Below are 20,238 nucleotides of genomic sequence, written 5' to 3'. Positions count from 1 at the left end.
TTTGTCCTTACTAATTTATATGCAATTTAAAATACTATTTTGGGTCTCTTTTATTTTATTTTTCAAATAAAATGGTAAAATGTCAGCGTGTGCTCATCTTCATTTGTGTAAGGCCTGCAAATATCAGGTGTTTCCCTTTTTAAAAAAATTGCTTTTGTCATTATCAGTTTGATTTTTATAAAACAACAATTAAATGACCTTTTAAGTTTTCCAAAAGTATTACGTTTATTGTTTCCTGTTTTGTCCATGCAACAGTATGAAACATTTATCCAATGACAAGAAGAAAACTTTCATATTTCAAGGTGAATCAAGCCAAATGCTTAATTTTCCTTGGAAAGTGATAACTAATTATACGGATTTATTTTCTTCACAATGACTTTATTGTCAAATAAAAAAATTAATACAGCTTAATTATAGACGCTGGAAACAATGCTTTATATAGGTTGTAGCACATCTCATGACTCAAATGTCATGCACTCAATGAATTCATTCAACGGACACGTCCGTCTCCGTCTGCTGCTCTCATTCCCATTAAAGGTACAGAGGGAGCTAAAGTGAGCAGATGTGTTTGGAAATAGAAATGACAGACCATATAAAATCTGTTCGCCATTAGTAGAGGGCGAACGCGGCGTTGCTTTATCGATGACAGACGCCGGCGTGCATCAGGGCAGAGAAACCAATCATCAGTGCTTGAGAGGAGTTGAAACCCCGAATCGAATATGCCGAGGGCAGAGGAAGGGATTTTGAATCTGTTAAAGATGATGGAAACTGATTATTAATATCATTTTTTTTTTTTAATTGGACAGAAATGACTGCAACCAAAGAAAAGGCGTGCTGAGTACCGCTGGTACTTTATAGTTTAACATTGTTTAATGTAAGTGTCTGATCTAGCAGCAATGTTAGCAATGTAGCGCTGTCGTCTCACAGTGAGAAGGTACCGGGTTTGAGTCCTACCTGTGGGGGAGCTTGTATGTTCTCCCTGCGTCTGTGTGTGTTTTGTCCGGGTTCTCCGCGTTCCCCTCCCACCTCCACGCCGTCACAAACTGTGCACGTTTCAGGCTGTTTGCTAATTGAAAGAATCAGTTTGAGAACATCACTGTGGATTTAGGGAACTTGACATTCAAATCTTTCACGACCTTTTTATAACCTGAATGTTTAATGCAAATTGTAAATAGCCGTGCCCCTGTGTACTAATATATATTAACTGAAGGGGGGGCATGACCGCATCATCTCTAAATTACTAGTCAGCTGTTTCACAGTGAAAGCCATGACGGGCCATCTATGGCATATTAGAATCATGACTCAGTGGTTTTGGCATTTGTTAAGTTCTGGCATTGCGGCGCGTTATTTTGTTGCTCTGCACTCAATTTGTTTCTCCTTTGATTATCATTTTCTTATACGCCTTTGGTTAAAGCTTGATTCTATAAGAAACAAAATGCTACCCTCGTCATAGACTTGGAAACAAAGCACACCGCTGCAGTTCCATTTGCCATTTTGATCTCTGTGCAAAAAAAAAAATCCTGACTAAGCTGCCGTTTCGTCACTGCCATCGAAGTGGATCTGGAAAAAACTCGCCACAAAATGATTTAAGTGACAATTGCGGTTAATCACAAATACTGAGGGTCTTGATTTCATGCAGATCTCAGAGTTTATGTTGCAGTGAAGTGTATGCATTTTGGTGACAAAGAGGGAAAACTTTGTGTGCAAGCAATTCACACAGAATATGTGTATTGTTTGCAGACGGCAGAAGAGAAGGGAGTTGTTGCAACCTCTGATAACTCTTTTTGCCTTTTCAGACACCCCAAACTGCTTAAAGGTCGCCATTGGCTGCCAGGCTACGCAAATCTGTTGCTTCACATTCTGATTCCAAGTTGGCCTTCCTCTGTCGGAGCTATTTTTCATCTTTGCTGCCCTGGAATCTGGAGTTGTGCCGGTTGTTGTGTAGTTCAGGCTTTGGGGTTTGAGTATCTCATTGGCCCAATCCAAGTTAACCCGTGGTGGTGATGAGACGGAGACAGTCAGACATTTCTGCAGCATTAGACCCCCGCCTGCAGGTGATCAGGTCGACCCAGGAGAAGATACATGGAGGTAGCGAGGGAGGACGTGGGAGTGGCTGGCGTTGGGGAGGACGATGCAGAGGACATTGATTTGCTGTGGCGACCCCTCAGGGGACAAGCCGAAAGTACAGTAGTAGTCGTCATCGATCATATCATATCAGGTCAAACACACCGTCATGTCTTATTTTCTGTGACATTTACAATCCCATGAAAATGTCTGGTAAACTGTTGCCTCCCTACTCAAATGTAGCCAGCTGTAAACAGGCCTAAGTCCAACTGCCAACTTGCCTCCCCCCAAAAAAGCCCCATTGATTTATTGTTGTCAAGTGATTTCACTCTGTCCAAATGGAAGATAAGTTGAGGAGATGCTGACGAGAGCAAACTCAAGATGAGCATAACTAAATGACCTGTGCTCTTCATGAATGGTTCTGGCTGCAGGGTTTATAAGATGCATGTTTCAACAGATTTGCATATTTTGAGGAAACAATGACAGGATGCTGACATTCCCCTCAGCATCCTCCTCCACGAGATCAAAGACGGCTTGAGGTGGCCACCGCTCAAAGATCCTCATATTTAATAAACATGCAAGGAATAAGTCTGCCCCCCCCCCCCCCCCCTCTGTGATGTCTAAGAGTGAATGGGACTGCTAATTTAAGATCACTTACCAATGCTGAAGCAACTCGGCGGACATCGCCGAGGCAGCTGCTGGCAGAACGAAGCGTGTAAATCTTTTGGTACCTCATAAAAGTACGCTGCTTGTTCTCAGGTGGAATTCAGTGCATGTCTGGGGCCGTGCATCAGCGCCTGAAATTGACTGACCCACAAATAATGACCCTTGTTTTCCGCCATTCCCAGGCCTAATTTGAAAACAGATTTGACATGTGATGGTGAAATTTCATGTGAAAAGTGTTGCTGTTTATTTTTATTATTATTTTTATCGTCTGTTATTATATACTCCAGTAGAAATATTGATTCATTTATTTTCTTATCCTCTTAATCCAAAATCTATCCCAGCCGTCTTGGGGCGAGAGGCGGGGCACACCCTGGACAAGCCGCCAGTTCATTGCTGGGCCACACGTATCAGTAGACAGACAATCGGACAGACACTCACACCTATGGACTATTTGGTGTAACCAATCCACCTAATTTGCATGTTTTTGGTGTTGGAGGGGAGAACATGAATGAACATGAACAGCGCTATCCACTGCACCATCGTGCTGCTCCATAAAAATATTAAAAAATTGAATTTTAGATTTATATATATAAGTCCAGGTAATGTTTACATTTTTTAAGGTGGACAGTTTAAAATAATATAATACAGCAGGAGCTACAACCTAATAATTACTACATGGACAGAAACAAATATTGCTTAATTATATTGTCTGTAATCATTTGCTCTTTAATGAATGTCAAGATTTGCGACTATGTTCATTATTTAATTGTCTAGCTAATAAAAAAAAAATCTGAGTTCAAAATGGCATTTTCACATATTTTGTCCAGTCAGGGTGTTCAAATCTGAAATTTTTCAATTGATGTATCAAAAAATCCTCAAATCTGTGCAGCTGAAACTATTTTGAATTTATTCTTGATCATGCTCTTTGAATTTTTTTATCTTTTGATTAAATTATCAGAAAAAAGAACTGCTGCAGAAAATAATATAATGGCTTTCAAAAATTAGACAAATCCACATGAATAAGAAATTGTTCAAAAACCTAAAGATATCCTAAATATTAAAGTCAGTTTGTAGAGGTCAACTCTTCAATGGCTCAGTCTGAATTTAATATTTACAGTTCTGGGGAATTGACGTCTGGAAAAGCTGTGGAAAAAAATAGTTTGGATTTATGATGAATGACCCGAGCCACCATGCTGTTCGGCAGGATTTCCTCATCCAGAAAATAAAATAAAAATGTGAAAGTACTTCCAAGGGAATAATTTGTGCTTTTGATTAAACCCAGTTCACAGCAGTGAGAGAGAAAGTGTGGAGCAGCATCCCCCCCTTTAGTCCTGTCTTTTATTTTTTTGAGTCTGTATACCTCCCATTGCTGCTGTGGTCTGGCTGGCTGGCTGGCTGGCTGGCTGGGGGGGGGGGGGGGGGGGGGAGGAGAGGTGCACAAAGGGTTAAACAGTACTCATGCCTTCCTTGGAGATGGGAGAGGCCATTTGAATGGCTAGCATCTGAAGCTAGCCAACACATTGGCTAAGGCTGAGGGTGGATCTGCTGCTGGAGCTGTGTTCTGAAATGGAACTCTGCTTGGAGGATCAGGAGTCAGTGTGAGCAAAGGTGTGTGTGTGTGTGTGTGTGTGTGTGTGTGTGCGTGCATTTTCAGAAACCTACCAATTGGGTGTTTGTGTTTCTCAGCATTGAAACGCAAATAAAACCGCAGATCTTCCATCCTTATAAAACTAAATGTATAAACTAACTGCTGCCCCTCTGTCGCCTGCAGTGTGCCCTGTTCAGTGCAAACATCGCGCCTGCACCAAGGACGGCCAGTGCTGCCATGACCGGTGCTTGGGCGGCTGCACCGAGCCAAACTCCGCCGGGCACTGTGTGGCCTGCCGCGGCTTCCGGCACGAGGGCAGCTGTGTGGAGCGCTGCCCCGCAAACTACTTTTCCTACAAGGGATGGCGCTGTGTGTCTCTCTCGTTCTGCCAGGATCTGCACAACAAATGCAAGCAGGAGCGCAACAAGAACCCCGAGTGCCCCGGGTACGTCGTCCACAACGGCGCCTGCATCCCCGAGTGTCCCTCCGGCTACACGACTGTCAACTCCTCCTCGTAAGTGAACGCTTTAACCGCTGGTCTGGCGGAGCAACGTGTGATCGTTCTGTATGTATTAATGCAGATTCACAGACGCACACTCATCAAGATTAAATCCTGAGTTTACACGCAGGTAGTAAGGAGTGTCACTTCATGTATAAGACCATTACTGGCGGACCGCCGCTGCGTGAATTGTGTCTGCGTCACACAATGGAGAGTTTATTTCTATAATTTATGCGTAAGCTGAACGATGCAGCACTTCTGTAACTCTGGCTGCTCCGTATGGAGGCGAGACGCTGCGCAGAACATGGAGGCTGTTCCTTTCTATTCAAGTGACTGCAGTGATGACGGCGGCTTGAAAACATGTCTGTTAACATGTCAAATTCTGTCTGTTATACAGAGATCCTGCTTCGGTTTGACTCCTCTGCCTGTGTGTGTGTGTGTGTGGGTTGAAGCTGGGTCAAACTGGTGCCTCTCTGTAGGACGGCTGGCACTCAAGTGTCTGCTTTTGATTCGGTATTTTTTCACGACATTTTCTTGTGACTCACGTTGTGCAAAATTGATGGTTGTTTACCAAGCGCAGGCGTTTGCGTTGCGGTACGCAAACTATACACAAATGCGGATGGCCAGGTGTTAAGTGTTTTGTCCCTTTTCCTCTACATCTGTAAAGTACAACCTGTTTTTGCGTGTGCATTTGGACCTCGCTCTCCAGACACGGGTCTAGAGCGGTGTGCTTCTGCTAGGATGCCATCAACCTTTATTGCCTTGCTTATTTGATCTGTGTTGATCATTGCGGGCGAGAAAAGTTTCCCGTGGCACAATGGAAAGGGAAAGTATCAAGACGGGTCGGAAAGTTCAGAGCCAGGTGGAGAAACAACATCTTAGATTTATTTATTTTTTATGTATGTTTTCAGGCCCAAACGACCTTTGTAGCCACCCTTCGGGGTGGCGGGTCATGAATTCCCTGCTATCTTTAATAGACAAGTGTGTTTAGCTTACAACTTATTAAAAACTGTTTCATTGAAAAGTGGAAAAGTGGTACCATTTAAAGTGCTTTACTTTAAAAATCACCCTACGTTTTGAGCGCTATTGTAAGGAATACTTTTTTTTTTTTTTTTCTTACTAACCAGAAAATGTTCCTTTGCCCTGCAGGATCAACTGCACTCCCTGTGCGGGGCTTTGTCCGAAGGTATGTATGGGTCTGCACACCGTAGACTCTGTCATGGCTGCACAGGATCTGAGAGGCTGCACTGTTCTCAACGGGAGCCTGGCCATTAACCTGCGAGGAGGAAGTGAGTCCCTGGTTGTTGTTTTTTTTGCTGTTACTCAGGGTTAGGACAAGTCAAATAGGTCAACGCTACACAACAATGTAGAGAAATAGCATGTGAATGGAAAGAACTCAACTCAAGGATGAGAAGTTTCTCTGAGTCTTTACGGTTGAGCAGTGGGACGCGTTGGTGCCAGCTGCCTTTGGGTCTCAGTCCCCAGCCTGCAGAAGTCACTGTCGACTTGTGTCTTTTGTTCCTGCAGACAACATAGCAGCTGAACTGGAGGCCAGCCTGGGTCAGCTGGAGGAGATCACTGGCTTCCTGACAATACGACGTTCCTACGCCCTTGTATCGCTCTCGTTTTTCCGCAAACTCCGCGTTATTCGTGGCGAGGAGCAGGAAGTCGGGTGAGACGCCGTCTCCTGAGCGCAGCTCGTCTTTGCCACGTCAGAGCTTTCCTCCTGTAATTACGAGTTAAAAGCAGAAGGACTGACCTTTTCAAGATGTCTTTCTGTGGTAGCTGCTTTCCTTTTTTTTTTTGATAGACTTTCCTAAATCATACGTGAAGCTTCGTTCAAATAAGATGGAAGAAGCTTACAGTCGGAATGGCAAAGAATGATGATAATGCAAATTGCAGGCTAGCCATACAGAAATACTTTACGTCTCATGTTACTGAAGAAGCTCTTTTAATAACATCCTCACTGAAATGGGTCCTTGTAATCTTGTGCGATCTTTTTCCAGGAATTATTCCTTCTATGCCCTGGATAACCAGAACCTGCGGCAGCTGTGGGATTGGTCCAAACACAAACTGAGCATCCTGCAGGGTCGCATGTTCTTCCACTACAACTCCAAACTCTGCATGACTGATATCCGCAAGATGGAGGAGGTGACTGGGACCAAAGAGCGGCAAGTCAAGAACGACATTGCCTCCAAGACCAATGGAGACCAGGCTTCATGTAAGAACCTTGGCCCTGATGACGTAACAGTTACTGTGGCAACAGAAAACCTTGTCCTGGTCCAGACGCAAACGACGTCAGCGGTCATTTCCTGTCCAATGTCTGCGAGTTCAACCAGGAACAAAGCAGCAGTAACCCTCAAACTTGATTACACAGCAATATAGGGGTTCTTTTTCTGTCCTAAGAGATGGGATGTGTTGGGGATGAGACCTTGATGAGTTTTCTAACATGAGAAAACTGCAGTAAAGCGAGCAGCATGGTTCCTGCTGTGCTTTCGCTGATGCCTGCTGCAAGTGTTGGTAACGGATCCCTTCTAATCCCTGCGTTTATCACTGAGTGTCTGTTTTATGGTCATGCTGCTCTTTATTCCTTTACTCTCCTGTTTTGGATTATAAAGTCCTTTTCTACAAAGGCCCCCCAGGCCATATCTGCAGGTTAGGGTTGGCAGACCATGAGCCACATCTTCCACTGCTTGCGCAATGGCGGGGATTCGTTTTAGCATCTGTAACTCTCTAACCCTAATACAATCATAGAGATTACATACAGACTTTTTGTTGAACTTTTAATCGATGCCTCTCCAGGTGAGAACCATCTGCTGAAGTTCACCCAGATTCGAACCATGAGTGATAAAATTATGATCAAGTGGGAACCCTTCTGGCCTCCAGACTTCAGAGACCTGCTGGGCTTCATGGTCCTCTATAAAGAAGCGTAAGTTAATATTCAGTCAGCCAGTTACAATTAGATATGCCACCCATTCATGTTTAATAGATGACAGACATTGACTACAAACGTATAGATCTAGTGGATGATTCTAACGTCTCCCGGCTCAGATGTAGAGCAGACCATTTTGATTTTATGATTCACTGATTCGTTTGTCGATTCAGGTTACAGTTTCAGAGAGGAGCCCGTGTCATTTATAGGGATCTATTCTATACAGCCACTGCAGTGCTTATAAGGCCCTTCCTTGACTGACTCGTCAGATAAATATAGCATTACGTTCTAAAACTGAAACCAAACATCTTTGTCACCTGAAACACAATTTAAGCTTGCATATAACCGTCTTCTCCTTCTGTTCCTATTATTGTTTGTCTCCTCGATAGGCCGTTTCAGAATGTAACCGAGTTTGACGGGCAGGACGCCTGCGGCTCCAACAGCTGGGTGATCGCTGACGTGGAGCCACCACGCCGTCCCACAGAGGGCGACAAAGAGCAGCTTCAACCCGGTCACCTCATCCTGCCGCTGAAGCCCTGGACGCAGTACGCCATCATGGTGAAGACTCAGCTCTCGGCCTCTGACGAGCATCAGGTCCATGGAGCCAAGAGCGAGATCATCTATGTTCGCACCAATGCCACCAGTAAGTCTGATTCATATTTCTGCTCATCATCATGTCTTCCTCTGTGAGAGGTTCTGATTCCCACTTTGGCAGCAGGTTCCTTCACAAAAAGGTTCCTCTTGTCAGGAGGAGATAATAAATGGGGCCTTGATTTGTTTGGGTTCGGTCTGGCGCCTCCGTCTATTCTCATTACACACTTCCTATAAATTTGATGATTGATCACAGAAGCTCCTGCTCCTCGACAGTGTTTCTTACCAATCCTCTTCCTTGGAAAAACAGATTAAAGCATCTGCTCAGAAGATAAATCAGAAGACAATCCGTTATGTAACATCATCCTTAACAGGCCGCATTTGATTTTACTCACTCTGCAGAACACGCTTATCAACTGGACCACATTTGTGTTAACCCGAGATGACAAAGCACATGCAGATGTATGCAGTATATTGGCTAAATGAAGAAAGGCAACCTGTCCTGAAACGGCACCAAATTATTATTGTGCCTCTTGCATTAGGCCTTTTAATCTGTTTTCATTAAGTAGGATCGCATTAAAAACAGGAAAATAGAAGCCATATTACTGTTTGTTCTGCAGCTTGAACCTGCACGTAATTCTACAAGCATTGTAAATTAGCTGATGCTAAAATTTCATCAACATCGTTAGGACAGGGAGTTAATTGTGGTTGTTGCAGTAAACAAGAACGAAACCTAAGTAGAAGCTAGATGCTACATAGGCGTTGTTGACAATCTACTCGCATAAAAACAGGGTTATTTTTTAAAACCTTCAAATTGTAAGGGAAGCAGCTTTTCTGATGAATGTCACATTGCTCTTTTCTTGTAAAATAGGTTCTTGACATCAACGGCTTATTTTCCAGGGTAAATAACGGTTAAATAAAATCTGTGGCAAAATCCAATTGAAACCTCTTTCACCTGAGAAAAACAAATTCCCTCTGATGAAACCTCTTCTCCTGTTTTTCTGTTCTGTCTTCCCAGAACCTTCAGTCCCTCTGGACCCACTTTCCTCGTCCAACTCTTCCTCTCAGATCATCCTTAAGTGGAAACCACCCAATGACCCCAATGGCAACATCACACACTACCTGGTGTTTTGCCAGCGGCAGCCTGAGGCCAGTGAGCTCTACAAGTTTGATTACTGTCAGAAGGGTGAGTGGCGTTATTATTTGTGGCTGTCCTCTCCTCGTCTCAGAGACAGAGGCAGACACGTCGTTCCCTTTAGTAGAATAGCTCTCATCACTCGAAGGCCGTTTGTTCCGAGGACGCTATGATCGAATTCTCTTTAATATTCTTTTTTTCTTTCTTCTTATTCTTCTTTTCTTATAATCCAAATATATCAAGTCACATTATATAGAAAACATTATATATAAAAAGCCTTTTGGGTTAACTTCATCTTTTTTCTCATTTTCCTTTAAAGTATACTTGTTTATGTACGAGGCCGTACTCTACGTCTGCGTTCATGGCACCGGTAAATCCAGCCTACGGATCTCCTGTCCATTTATCTCCTGTTGCCGTGTCCCTTTCACCAGGGATGAAGCTGCCATCGCGGGTGCCCACTCAAATGGACAGTGACGAGGAGCAGAAGAGGAACCAGACTGAGGAGCAGGGCCAAGGTACAAGATGTTGCGCCTGCCCCAAAACTGACAAGGAGCTCAAGAAGGAGAAAGAGGACTCGGAGTACCGCAAGACCTTTGAGGACTACCTCCACAATGACGTATTTGAGATCAAGTAAGACAACAGAGTTATTCCTGTTCTCAATTAAGTGTGTGTGGGGGGGGGCATCAAAGTGTTCCATCATTGTTTAATTTATGAAAGTAGCAGCTTGAGTCCGGTTGGACTCAATTCACAAAGGCTTTTCGTTCTCTTTTGTTCAGTTCTGTTAAGCCTTCCACTCGCACATTAAATGCCTCTTGCACCATTCTGTGCTCGGTATTCGGATCATGATAAGCACTTCATAAAAGAAAAGAATGAGTAATAATAAGGCTGAAGCTAAACTCTGCTTTTTAACCCTTATTTAAATGTTATTAGGGTACTAGGTGTTTGTTTCTCTGACCCACCCACCTATATAATATATTGTGAATAACATAACTCAGAAAGGGACAGTATGTAGTCCAGATCTAATCCAGATTTAATCTGAATGGCCACACTTGAAGTGAGAATGAAATATCAGCTGTTTTAGGGTATGCAGATAATACTTTAAGGCCATTTCTTCTGGAATACATTTATTCTTTAATAGAATTTGCGCAGCGAACTAGTCGAAAGCAACGATTTGCTCGCTGCGGCCCGGCCGGTTGTCTTCTGTTTTCTGCTGTTTGCGATGTTTCTAAACTCGCCTTTCCTCATGTAGACGATCGAGGCAGCGGCGCTCTGCGATGGGCATCGCCAATCAAACACTCGCCTTCCTGACCACTGCCCCGAGCCCGCCGCGTGCCACAGGAACCCCTGGGGAGGAGGAGGAGGAGGGGGAAGAGACCTTTGAAAGCACTAAGACCGTGGTCGCTGTCCATGCAATGGGGTCGACTGTCATCTCAAACCTGCGCCACTTCACCAGCTACCAGATTGAGATCCATGCCTGCAACCACCCAACGGACCCCTCCCGTTGTAGCATGGCGGCGTACGTCAGCGCCCGCACATTGCCTGAAGGTGAAGGCACTGCTGATGATTCTACTGCTGCTGTATGGCCTCTCATTGCCTTTTCTCAGAGAAACCTTTGCAGCTCTAAAGCGCCATCTAGTGGACTTCAAAGTCGATGTCTTTTTTGTTTTTTTATTCTCGTTTTACAGCACCCCCCCCCCATCTAACGTCCTATTTCAACAGCAATCAAACTGTACAGCTAATGGTCATTTTCACTGGATGTTGATTGATGATTTTCAGTTTGCAGTTCCTTGACATTCTTAAGGCTGGTGTGGAGGGACACCGTTTTGATAGAAATGAATCTGATTTGATTTTTCCAGACAAAGCCGATGACATTGTGGGTCCCATCAGATACGAGGTGACAGAAAGTACCGTGCACATCACATGGCAGGAGCCTGTTGCCCCTAATGGTATGACCATCCTGTATGAGGTCAATTACAAGAGGCTGGGAGACACTGAGGTAAGAAAACACACACACACATGCGGTTAATTTTGTTTTAGTGTTTATAGATTAATTATTGCATACATTGAATCCTGCAAACCAGAAGCATCAACACGGAGACCAGCATGTAAAAAGTGAATTAATATTGACAGGATTTATATTTTTAAGAAGTGATGCACATGAAAGTATGTGACTGCAGCTGCTCTGCCTGCTGCCGTTTTAAATCCTACTCAGGAAGTACTTTCTGTTCTCCATTCCCAGTAAATGAATGCTTCAGGCTTCAAATGAAAAGTTGCGTTATGTTTTAATTGCTATAGAGACAGTTCTGCAAATGATCTGGTTCTTATTAAATATGACAACAGCAGCAGCACATACGTTTCCACCTTTTTAAAGATGTGAAACAGTTTAACCCCATAACCCTAACCCAAACGTGTAATGAGTTTGTAACTTGTTTGGAGCTGGGAATCTGTGATGCGGCGTTTCTTCCTTTGTCTGTTCACTGGCTGATCTTCAAGTGCTGTTCTTATGCAGGAGCTGCACTACTGCGTGTCGAGGAACATGTACAAGATGACTCGTGGCTGCAAGCTGAAAGTGATGCATCCTGGGAACTATACAGTGAGGATACGGGCCACCTCACTGGCTGGGAACGGTTCCTGGACCGAGCCCACGTACTTCAGCGTCCAGGATCCGAGTAGGTCTCCATCTACAGCAAAGTTCCTCCACCTGTGTCCCAAAGTTGTACTGGATTCCGTTTCATTGTCGTTTGTCACTAATACATATATCAAATATATCTAATATAACATGTTACACAGGAACACATGCATTGGATCTGATGCAAATTACATTTCAAATGGACACATTAAATATTTTTGCTCCGTTTTAAAATATGTTGCAGAATAATATCTATGAATACAACACTCTAAAAATAAAATGCACACACTGAAATAGAATCATTTATTGTGGATTTGAGACTGTTTATGTTCAGTGATGAATTTAATAACGCAGTGGAACCTTGGTTCTCGAACGTAATGTGTTCCGCAATACTGTTCGAAAACCGAAACTATATTTCCCTTAAGAAATAATGGAAACTAGATTAATCCGTTCCTACGCACCTGATAAATGACCATTTACATTCCTACAGAACATGTAACTACGTGTATCTAAACAACAGAAACGCATAAAGGTGTAAATGGTACAAAAAATAAAAGCATAATAAAAGTTAATTTAACACAATTCTATATCATTTACATGCTGCTTTGGCTGCGGTGTCGGGAGGTGGAGAGGCATAATGGTTATTCCTTTCAAAGGGAGTCCCCCTCCATAAAATGACCGGCCAACTGTCCTGGGTTTTCAGCTTTCCTAAGAAAAGTCAAAATCGTTTATTTATCCAAACCGCAAGTAAAAAATAAATAAAAAAAATCGTTATTTAACCAGGTAATTTTGCCTCTGCTACTCCTGTGTGTTCGAATTCCAAAAATCTGTTTGACTTCCGAGGCATTTTAAACAATGTTTTTCTGTTCAAAAACTGAGTCGTTCAAGAACCGAGGTTCCACTGTATTCATACTCATAACAATTATGATGATTGATAGATAGACAGACAGACAAGATTGCAAAACATTCTACAAGGGAAACATACATTTTGTGTCCTACTGTAAATAACTACACACTAGTTATAAATGTGCTTTGAATATTTTTAACTACCGCTAAATCAGATATCTACATACCGTGATGTAATCAGCTGCTCTCCAAAATGGAGAAGTCAGAACATAAAAGTCAGGAAACCCCCTAACCCACCCAGTCCCCATAAATAAACATCCCAAGATGATTTTCTGCACTTTAGTAAAACTTTGTTGGAGCTTGTTTTTGTATCTTTCAACTGAACTCACCGTCTGGGTGGATGTGTTGAACAGGCGACCCTCTCTACATATTAAAGATCGTCATCGGACCAATCATCTGCTTCGTTCTGCTGCTGTGTGTGTCCACCATAGGATTCATCATGTTCAAGAAGAAGTACACAATTATCACACTCGTTTACTTCATTTGTCAGATTGTGTGTGTGTGTGTGCTGTTATTAAATGCATTTCTGTTTGTTTGTTCTTTTCCTTCTAGTCAAACTCAAGGGCCCAGCGGTCCATTATACGCTTCTTCAAACCCAGAGTATCTCAGTGCTAATGACGGTGAGTTAGCTGTAGAAATTTATAATTGAAATAAGTAGATGACGCCTGTTTAGACAAGATGTGTTATTTGATTTATGCGTCTGATTGGATTTCTGCAAATATAAAGTAAAGAAAAACTTTCACTCTGCGTGTTCATTCATTTAGTTCAAAAGCTCCAAAGCAAAGAGACATGCCAGAAGCTCCTTGAGCAGCTGCGCTGCAAAACTCCGAACAGATCCCTTGTAGAATTTAATATTGAATTCACGAGTGTGAGAAAAAGGAGAAATCTGAAAACTCTTCCTGTCCAATGCATAATCCTGCTTCTAAACCTGCAATCTTCCGTGTATTTAATGATTTAACTTGTTTCTTCAGTGTATGAGGAGGACGAATGGGAGGTGGCCAGAGAAAAGATAAACATCCTGAGGGAACTGGGACAGGGCTCCTTCGGCATGGTCTACGAGGGCATCGCCAAGGACATTGTCAAGGGGGAGGGGGAGATCCGCGTAGCGGTGAAGACGGTGAATGAGTCGGCCAGCCTTAGAGAGAGAATCGAGTTCCTGAACGAGGCCTCGGTCATGAAGGCCTTCAGCTGCCACCATGTGGTAAGGAGAGGCGACGTCTGAAAGGGCAAATCGAGATCTGAGCTGTTGCTACTAGAGACGCGTCGTTATAATCCAACCCCCCGTCCTCGTCTCTCAGGTGCGTCTGCTGGGCGTCGTGTCGAAAGGCCAGCCCACCCTGGTGGTGATGGAGCTGATGACCCACGGGGACCTGAAGAGCTACCTTCGCTCTCTGCGACCTGACGCTGAGGTAGATCTGATCACTCAGTCATGATGGAATCTGATCTTTTTTTAAACGTATTCATATCTGTTCTAGCTTTGTTTGAACTTAGCAACTTCTTCTTTTCACTTCTGCATTCTATGTTTATAAATGGTGCAATTATATATACCTAATAGAGCATGCTGCCCTCTGTTTATTTATTTATTGGGGGGGCAGATTGTGGAACATTCATTCATCAAACCAGGAGTTATCTCTTCTGGTATCCATATATTTCTTTTATTTAGATTTTGTTAAATGATCCTCGTGGGAAATTATAAGATTCTAAGATTCTCTACTGCAGGGATGTACTTCAACACTTTGTCATCTTTGATCTTGGATACATTAAACTTAAACTGATATGTATGATTGATTATGAACCTCTGAAGTGTGAAAATATACAGATTTCTATTCAATTGGAATAGGAGGGTGGAAGACTTTTAATTTTTCAGAACAAACAAATATTTTTTCTTTAAGATGGATTTTTCCCGGATGTTTCCGAGTATCGAATCTAATCCTATTATTGCCATTGAGAACTGTGTAACTCTCTCGTGTTGGCAGGGCAGACGTTTAGAATCTCTTTTGCCCCCACAGAACAACCCCGGGCGTCCACCGCCTACTCTGAAGGAGATGATCCAAATGGCTGCTGAGATCGCGGACGGCATGGCTTACCTAAATGCCAAGAAATTTGTCCACAGAGATCTGGCTGCCCGGAACTGCATGGTAGCTCATGATCTCACCGTCAAAATAGGAGGTAAGGTTCACACGACAGAGTTTGATTTGTATTTTCATATCCAGGGATGTGGCTCTATCACCATGTTGGTCCTCTTAAAAATATGATGCTAATTAATAATCTTGGTTGGAATTTGAAATAAATATAATAAAAAAAAAAACATGGCCCCATTTGTGTGCCTTTTCTAAATCCACATATAAATAAAACGGGATGTGTTTGATCAACATCTGGACACTGCTGGACAGAATGAAATGTAACACCCTGGAGTTGTGCATCTTGTATTAAGATTATGTTAACACTTTTAGAAACGGCATCTGTATGCGTGGGCAGTCTGGACACACATTTCATGAAGATTAGTTTCAATTTAGTTATATTGAAATCCATTTGAAATTCAGTGCAGCTGACGAAAATGCTCTTTTCCTCTCAGACTTCGGTATGACGAGAGACATCTATGAGACGGACTACTACAGGAAAGGAGGGAAGGGCCTGCTGCCCGTCAGGTGGATGGCGCCGGAGTCCCTGAAGGACGGCGTCTTCACTGCTCGTTCAGACGGCTGGTCAGTGTAACTCTGATTTAGGGTTTGTGTTGTGTATAGCATAACAAAGTGCTGCGTTGGACAGTGTGTGTCAGACCGTATGTTAAAGAGAAGAAAAGCAGGTTTGGAGCTGCTCTGAAATCAAATCAGGGTTTGTGGAGCCATTGCCTTGTTTTCAGCTCGTGTTGTTGACCAGCTTCTCAGTCTACCTTCGCTCTGTTCTGTCTGATGGCTGATGGGCCTGTTCTCATTCTCTCCCTGTGGTTTCAGGTCATTCGGGGTTGTGCTGTGGGAGATCAGCACGCTGGCCGAGCAGCCGTACCAGGGCTTGTCCAATGAGCAGGTCCTTAAATTTGTTATGGATGGATGCTACATGGACCGGCCAGACAACTGCGCTGATAAATTGTAAGTACCGGAGTAGCCGAAGTTATTGTACACAGAGACATTTAAGATTTATACTGGAACGATTTGGTTAAGTCAGACTAAGTAAGTGTAATGAGCTTATTTACGTTCACTGTCAGGCACAAGTCTAAATATATTAAATATATTAAAGGATGGAGCTGGTGATGGTATTTTTCTTTGGAACAGGTATAATCGGGAATCTGTCTGTAGGACGTATATGTCAATATATCAAAATGGTAAATGTACAGATAAAAACTATGTTAACGTCATTTACTGAAAAACACTGTAGTTTTATGTTCAAATTAAAGTCTGCTCTTTGGAGGTGAAGTTTGCTGTGGGATAAATATTTGCCGCTCCAGTGAGAGTATTTTTGATTTTGCGACTGTTTACGTGGGACTGACAGAAAACAAGCCACGCCCCCAGTTCATCATGACAAATATTAATACGTCAGCAAAAATATTACACCTGAAGCTCAAGATGATGTTACAGTGTGTCGTCCCAACAACAGCAGATGAGAACATTATGAAAGAAACAAGTGACACCCAATGATTTAGGGTCAGTGTGATTTAACCGTGACCTCACTCTCCCCCTGTCCTCACCCAGCCACAACCTGATGCAGATGTGTTGGCAATACAACCCCAAGATCCGTCCCACCTTCCAGGAGATCATCGCGATGCTCCGCGAGGACTTGCATCCGACCTTCCAGGAGGTTTCCTTCTTCCACAGTGAGGAAAATAAGCCTCCGGAGAGCGAGGACTTCGACCTGGACATGGAAAACATGGAGAGCATCCCTCTGGACCCCTCGTCCTACTCCCAGAGGGAGCAGTGTTTGGACAGAGACGAGGGCTCCTCCGTGGGCTTGAGGGGCAGTTACGAGGAGCACCACATCCCGTTCACACACATGAATGGGGGAAAGAGCAACGGTCGAATACTAGCCCTACCGCGGTCCAGCCCCTCTTAACATTATGCACACGTCCCCTGTAAACGTGTCAGTGCTATAGATTGAAATATATTTTTGTTTTTGCTCTCATTTTATACAGATCACACTTTTATCACACTCGTCAGTGCCCATCAGTGCATATTTCAGGACCTTATTTTTCTCCTCAGATGCCACAAGTGCACACTACAGCCAGTCGACACACAGAAGACACCTTTTGTACTTGAGGATTATCCCCGGTCTCTCTTGTTCATGATCATATTTTATGTACTGTGTATATATATATTGACAAGTTTTTGCTCAACTGGGTAGATAATGGATTCAACTGTGAAAGAAACTCTTGACAAACAAACAGGCTGCTAAAACCCATTGTCCTTTCCCATGTCCGGACTGGTCCCTCTCCCTCTGATGCAACAAAAGCGTTGCCAAGTTTTCAAAAGGAAAAAAAAAACAAAAGTGCTCTTCTGGTTTGTCTTTGGCCTTCATCCGTCGTCATGGAACTGTCTGAATCTTTGTACACAAGTCGGCGACGAACTGAAAACGAAAGACCGGGAACTTGAACAAAGTCTCTTTTACTGGAGAAGCTGGTTGAAGTGGCTTACCTCTCCTCACACTGCAGTATTCCAAAACCACACACAGGATGAAAATGGACCGTGGCAGGATCTATTTTTTACATTTATTTACATGTCTCTGTTTTCTTTCTTGGGTTTTCACATTTACAGCTGAAGGATATTTAAACAGTTTTCAAATTACGTTGGTAAACGAGTTCTGCAGATTGACCAATAGCTGCTTCTTTGGTATACTTTTGTGGGTATAAAAGGTGAACTGTATATATATATATAAATATATATATATATTTGTACATAGCTAATACTGTATGTTGTCATTCATGAGTTTGGTTATAGTAAAAATATTTACGTTAGGCTCTTTTCTAATACAGAAAACCGAACTATATTGCTTTTCTTGGCCTCACGATCATCCAGTAGTTCTCGTTTCTTCTTTTCCCGTGGAGGGTGCGTGTGCGGTTAGTCATGTTTCTATGCCATGCCTCAGAAAAAGAGCTTCAGATGTCTGCCCATCATATCAAGATCAAATAAAACATTGCTGTTAATAGTGCTGCAAGGTGCATTCGCAATGAGGCTCTGGTGGTGCTTCTGTTCGTTCGACTTTTCTGAATTCATAGTAACGGTTTCATCATTTAATCCTGAGATGTGTTATGTGTAAGAAGGAAAGTTGAGATTGCAAATATGAGAGCAGCCAAGCGGCAACATGCTGAAAACACTAACGGCGATTTTCTTTTTTCACATAACCACACACACGATTAACTAATTGTTGGTAATGTCAGAATTGTGTCTCATTAAAATTATTTGTTAATTGTGTAACATGCCAGGAGGAGAGCGATAACGATGATCCGGTCCCAGTGGGAGAATGAATGGATAAAATATCTTCCAACACTTTTTGCGTGGAATCGGCTCATGTTCGAGGGGTGGTTAGGTTAGGTGGAAACCCTGAGCATTAAAAAAAAATAAAAAATGATTTATTTACGAATGTTTCACTTCGGAAACATTATTTTGGTCTTCAATATAGTTGCCATTTGAAGCCAAAATAATAATACAGTCGCTTGTATATCAATATGGAAGAGCGAGTTGAAGCAGAGCGAGCAGGAGTTTTGTTTTTCTTTTTAACAGACTTTATTGAAAATGAACAAATATAATAATAAAGAACGCGCAGGAGTCACGCATGCGCTTCACCCCACGCACACGCACCGTAACGCGAGAGGAGGAGCGCTCACGCACGGGAGGCTGGGGTTCCTGTGAGCGACTCCCTTCCCTTCTGCTCGGCAGAGTCTTATTTATTCGTGCACTTGTTCCTCCGTCGGTGGAAGCTACGGTATGTTCCTTCCCTATCTCGCCTAAGGCTGGACGGAGGCACAAAGCCGGCTGCTGTTTTCGCTGCGCACTATTAATATCGACCCTGGTAAGAGGAGTCTGATGTTCGGCTTTATTTTTGTTGTGTTGTTCTTTATGTTTCAGTTCAGGACCTGCCATTGCGTGTTTGCTACTGTTATGCTACTGTTATGCTACTATTGTTAGCGTTAGGCTTCGGCTAACAAACTTAGCTTAGCTAGTAAGAACTAGCTGCTGACTTTGTCAACACGTCATAATTATGCGAGCAGCGTTGTGTTGGGCTCTTAATAATAATTAACTCGACATAACCTGCAGAACTGACGGACTGCGTTTACGGTTCTATGTCGAGTTTTCTGGGGGGCGATTTAGATAAGAGCCTGCACTTTAATAACGCTGTCAGTATTAGCTAAGCAAACGTTAGCGTCATGTTTCACCGCTTTTAAGTGAAGCAGCGGGCTAGCTAGCTAGCTAACGTCACTATGACGTCACGCGCAGCTGCGTCCGTTGCGACGCTTGACTTGACTTGCATCCGAACGAGCGACATGCTTCTATATTTATTGATCTAAGCCGGCACGTTTGAAGCGTTCAGCGAGCGACGTCGTGAGTTCAGGTCAGACTCACCCAGAACTTTGGCATTCCTCGCATTCCCTTTCCACTGGATGGATGTCCGGGTTTTAATTAGATGCTGAAATTCATCCAAATGACACTTTAAGGTGTGTTTCGAGGGGAACCGCTTTCATGTCCTGGTCTTGTAACACGTGACCTGATGTACAAAGGTAAATTATGTGATGCAGGTAACCGATCTGCACCAATTTGCTTGTGCTGATCGATGCAGCGGTTTGTTGGTAGACGTTACAATGAACATGGAATCTGCATGTCCTCATGGGAACATGACTATTTTTAAGTGGGGGTTTAATCCCATCACTTGATTAATCCATGTGGTGCAATATTAATGTTTTGTGCAAAGGCAGGAGACAAACATGCACATCATCTGGACCCCGCAAACAGCCACTAATTTAAGGTCTCGTTATACTATATGTAATTAAATGAACGGGTGCCAGAGACGATGAGATATTTGTTTGAAGTGTAAGAATTGAATTGTTGTGGACGGGTAAAGGCCATGAGGCTGCGCTCTCTTTTAAGAGATCAGGTTTTCTTGCAGCTCGTATACAGTACAGTATTGCGTTTTATCGCTGTAGGCTACCTGAGATTATTGCTGCGTTACACACACACACACACACACGCGTCACTTTTCTGTCGAATCTGGGACGGGTGGATTTCCCCTCTTTGTGCCGACA

At 43.2% G+C, this 20,238-nt stretch overlaps 1 protein-coding gene across 1 annotated transcript in view; it reads left to right on the top strand.

Moving 5' to 3' along the window:
- Nucleotides 1–18,168, top strand: part of insra (insulin receptor a) — a 31,306-nt gene extending 13,138 nt beyond the window's left edge. Inside the window, exons 3-21 of the mRNA XM_068748613.1 lie at nucleotides 4,502–4,832; nucleotides 5,967–6,106; nucleotides 6,345–6,489; nucleotides 6,824–7,038; nucleotides 7,620–7,746; nucleotides 8,139–8,392; nucleotides 9,359–9,526; nucleotides 9,907–10,105; nucleotides 10,725–11,020; nucleotides 11,332–11,471; nucleotides 11,985–12,144; nucleotides 13,364–13,463; nucleotides 13,563–13,630; nucleotides 13,982–14,211; nucleotides 14,309–14,419; nucleotides 15,020–15,179; nucleotides 15,586–15,715; nucleotides 15,965–16,099; nucleotides 16,700–18,168. Of these exons, the coding sequence (XP_068604714.1) occupies nucleotides 4,502–4,832; nucleotides 5,967–6,106; nucleotides 6,345–6,489; nucleotides 6,824–7,038; nucleotides 7,620–7,746; nucleotides 8,139–8,392; nucleotides 9,359–9,526; nucleotides 9,907–10,105; nucleotides 10,725–11,020; nucleotides 11,332–11,471; nucleotides 11,985–12,144; nucleotides 13,364–13,463; nucleotides 13,563–13,630; nucleotides 13,982–14,211; nucleotides 14,309–14,419; nucleotides 15,020–15,179; nucleotides 15,586–15,715; nucleotides 15,965–16,099; nucleotides 16,700–17,057 (3,467 nt within the window). The 3' untranslated portion in view covers nucleotides 17,058–18,168. The remainder of the gene's footprint in view (nucleotides 1–4,501; nucleotides 4,833–5,966; nucleotides 6,107–6,344; nucleotides 6,490–6,823; nucleotides 7,039–7,619; nucleotides 7,747–8,138; nucleotides 8,393–9,358; nucleotides 9,527–9,906; nucleotides 10,106–10,724; nucleotides 11,021–11,331; nucleotides 11,472–11,984; nucleotides 12,145–13,363; nucleotides 13,464–13,562; nucleotides 13,631–13,981; nucleotides 14,212–14,308; nucleotides 14,420–15,019; nucleotides 15,180–15,585; nucleotides 15,716–15,964; nucleotides 16,100–16,699) is intronic.
- The last annotated feature ends 2,070 nt before the right edge of the window (nucleotides 18,169–20,238 follow it).

This window comes from Brachionichthys hirsutus, chromosome 15, assembly GCF_040956055.1.
Source record: "Brachionichthys hirsutus isolate HB-005 chromosome 15, CSIRO-AGI_Bhir_v1, whole genome shotgun sequence".
NCBI lineage: Eukaryota > Metazoa > Chordata > Actinopteri > Lophiiformes > Brachionichthyidae > Brachionichthys > Brachionichthys hirsutus.
This window is presented reverse-complemented; position numbering and strand designations above follow the sequence as displayed.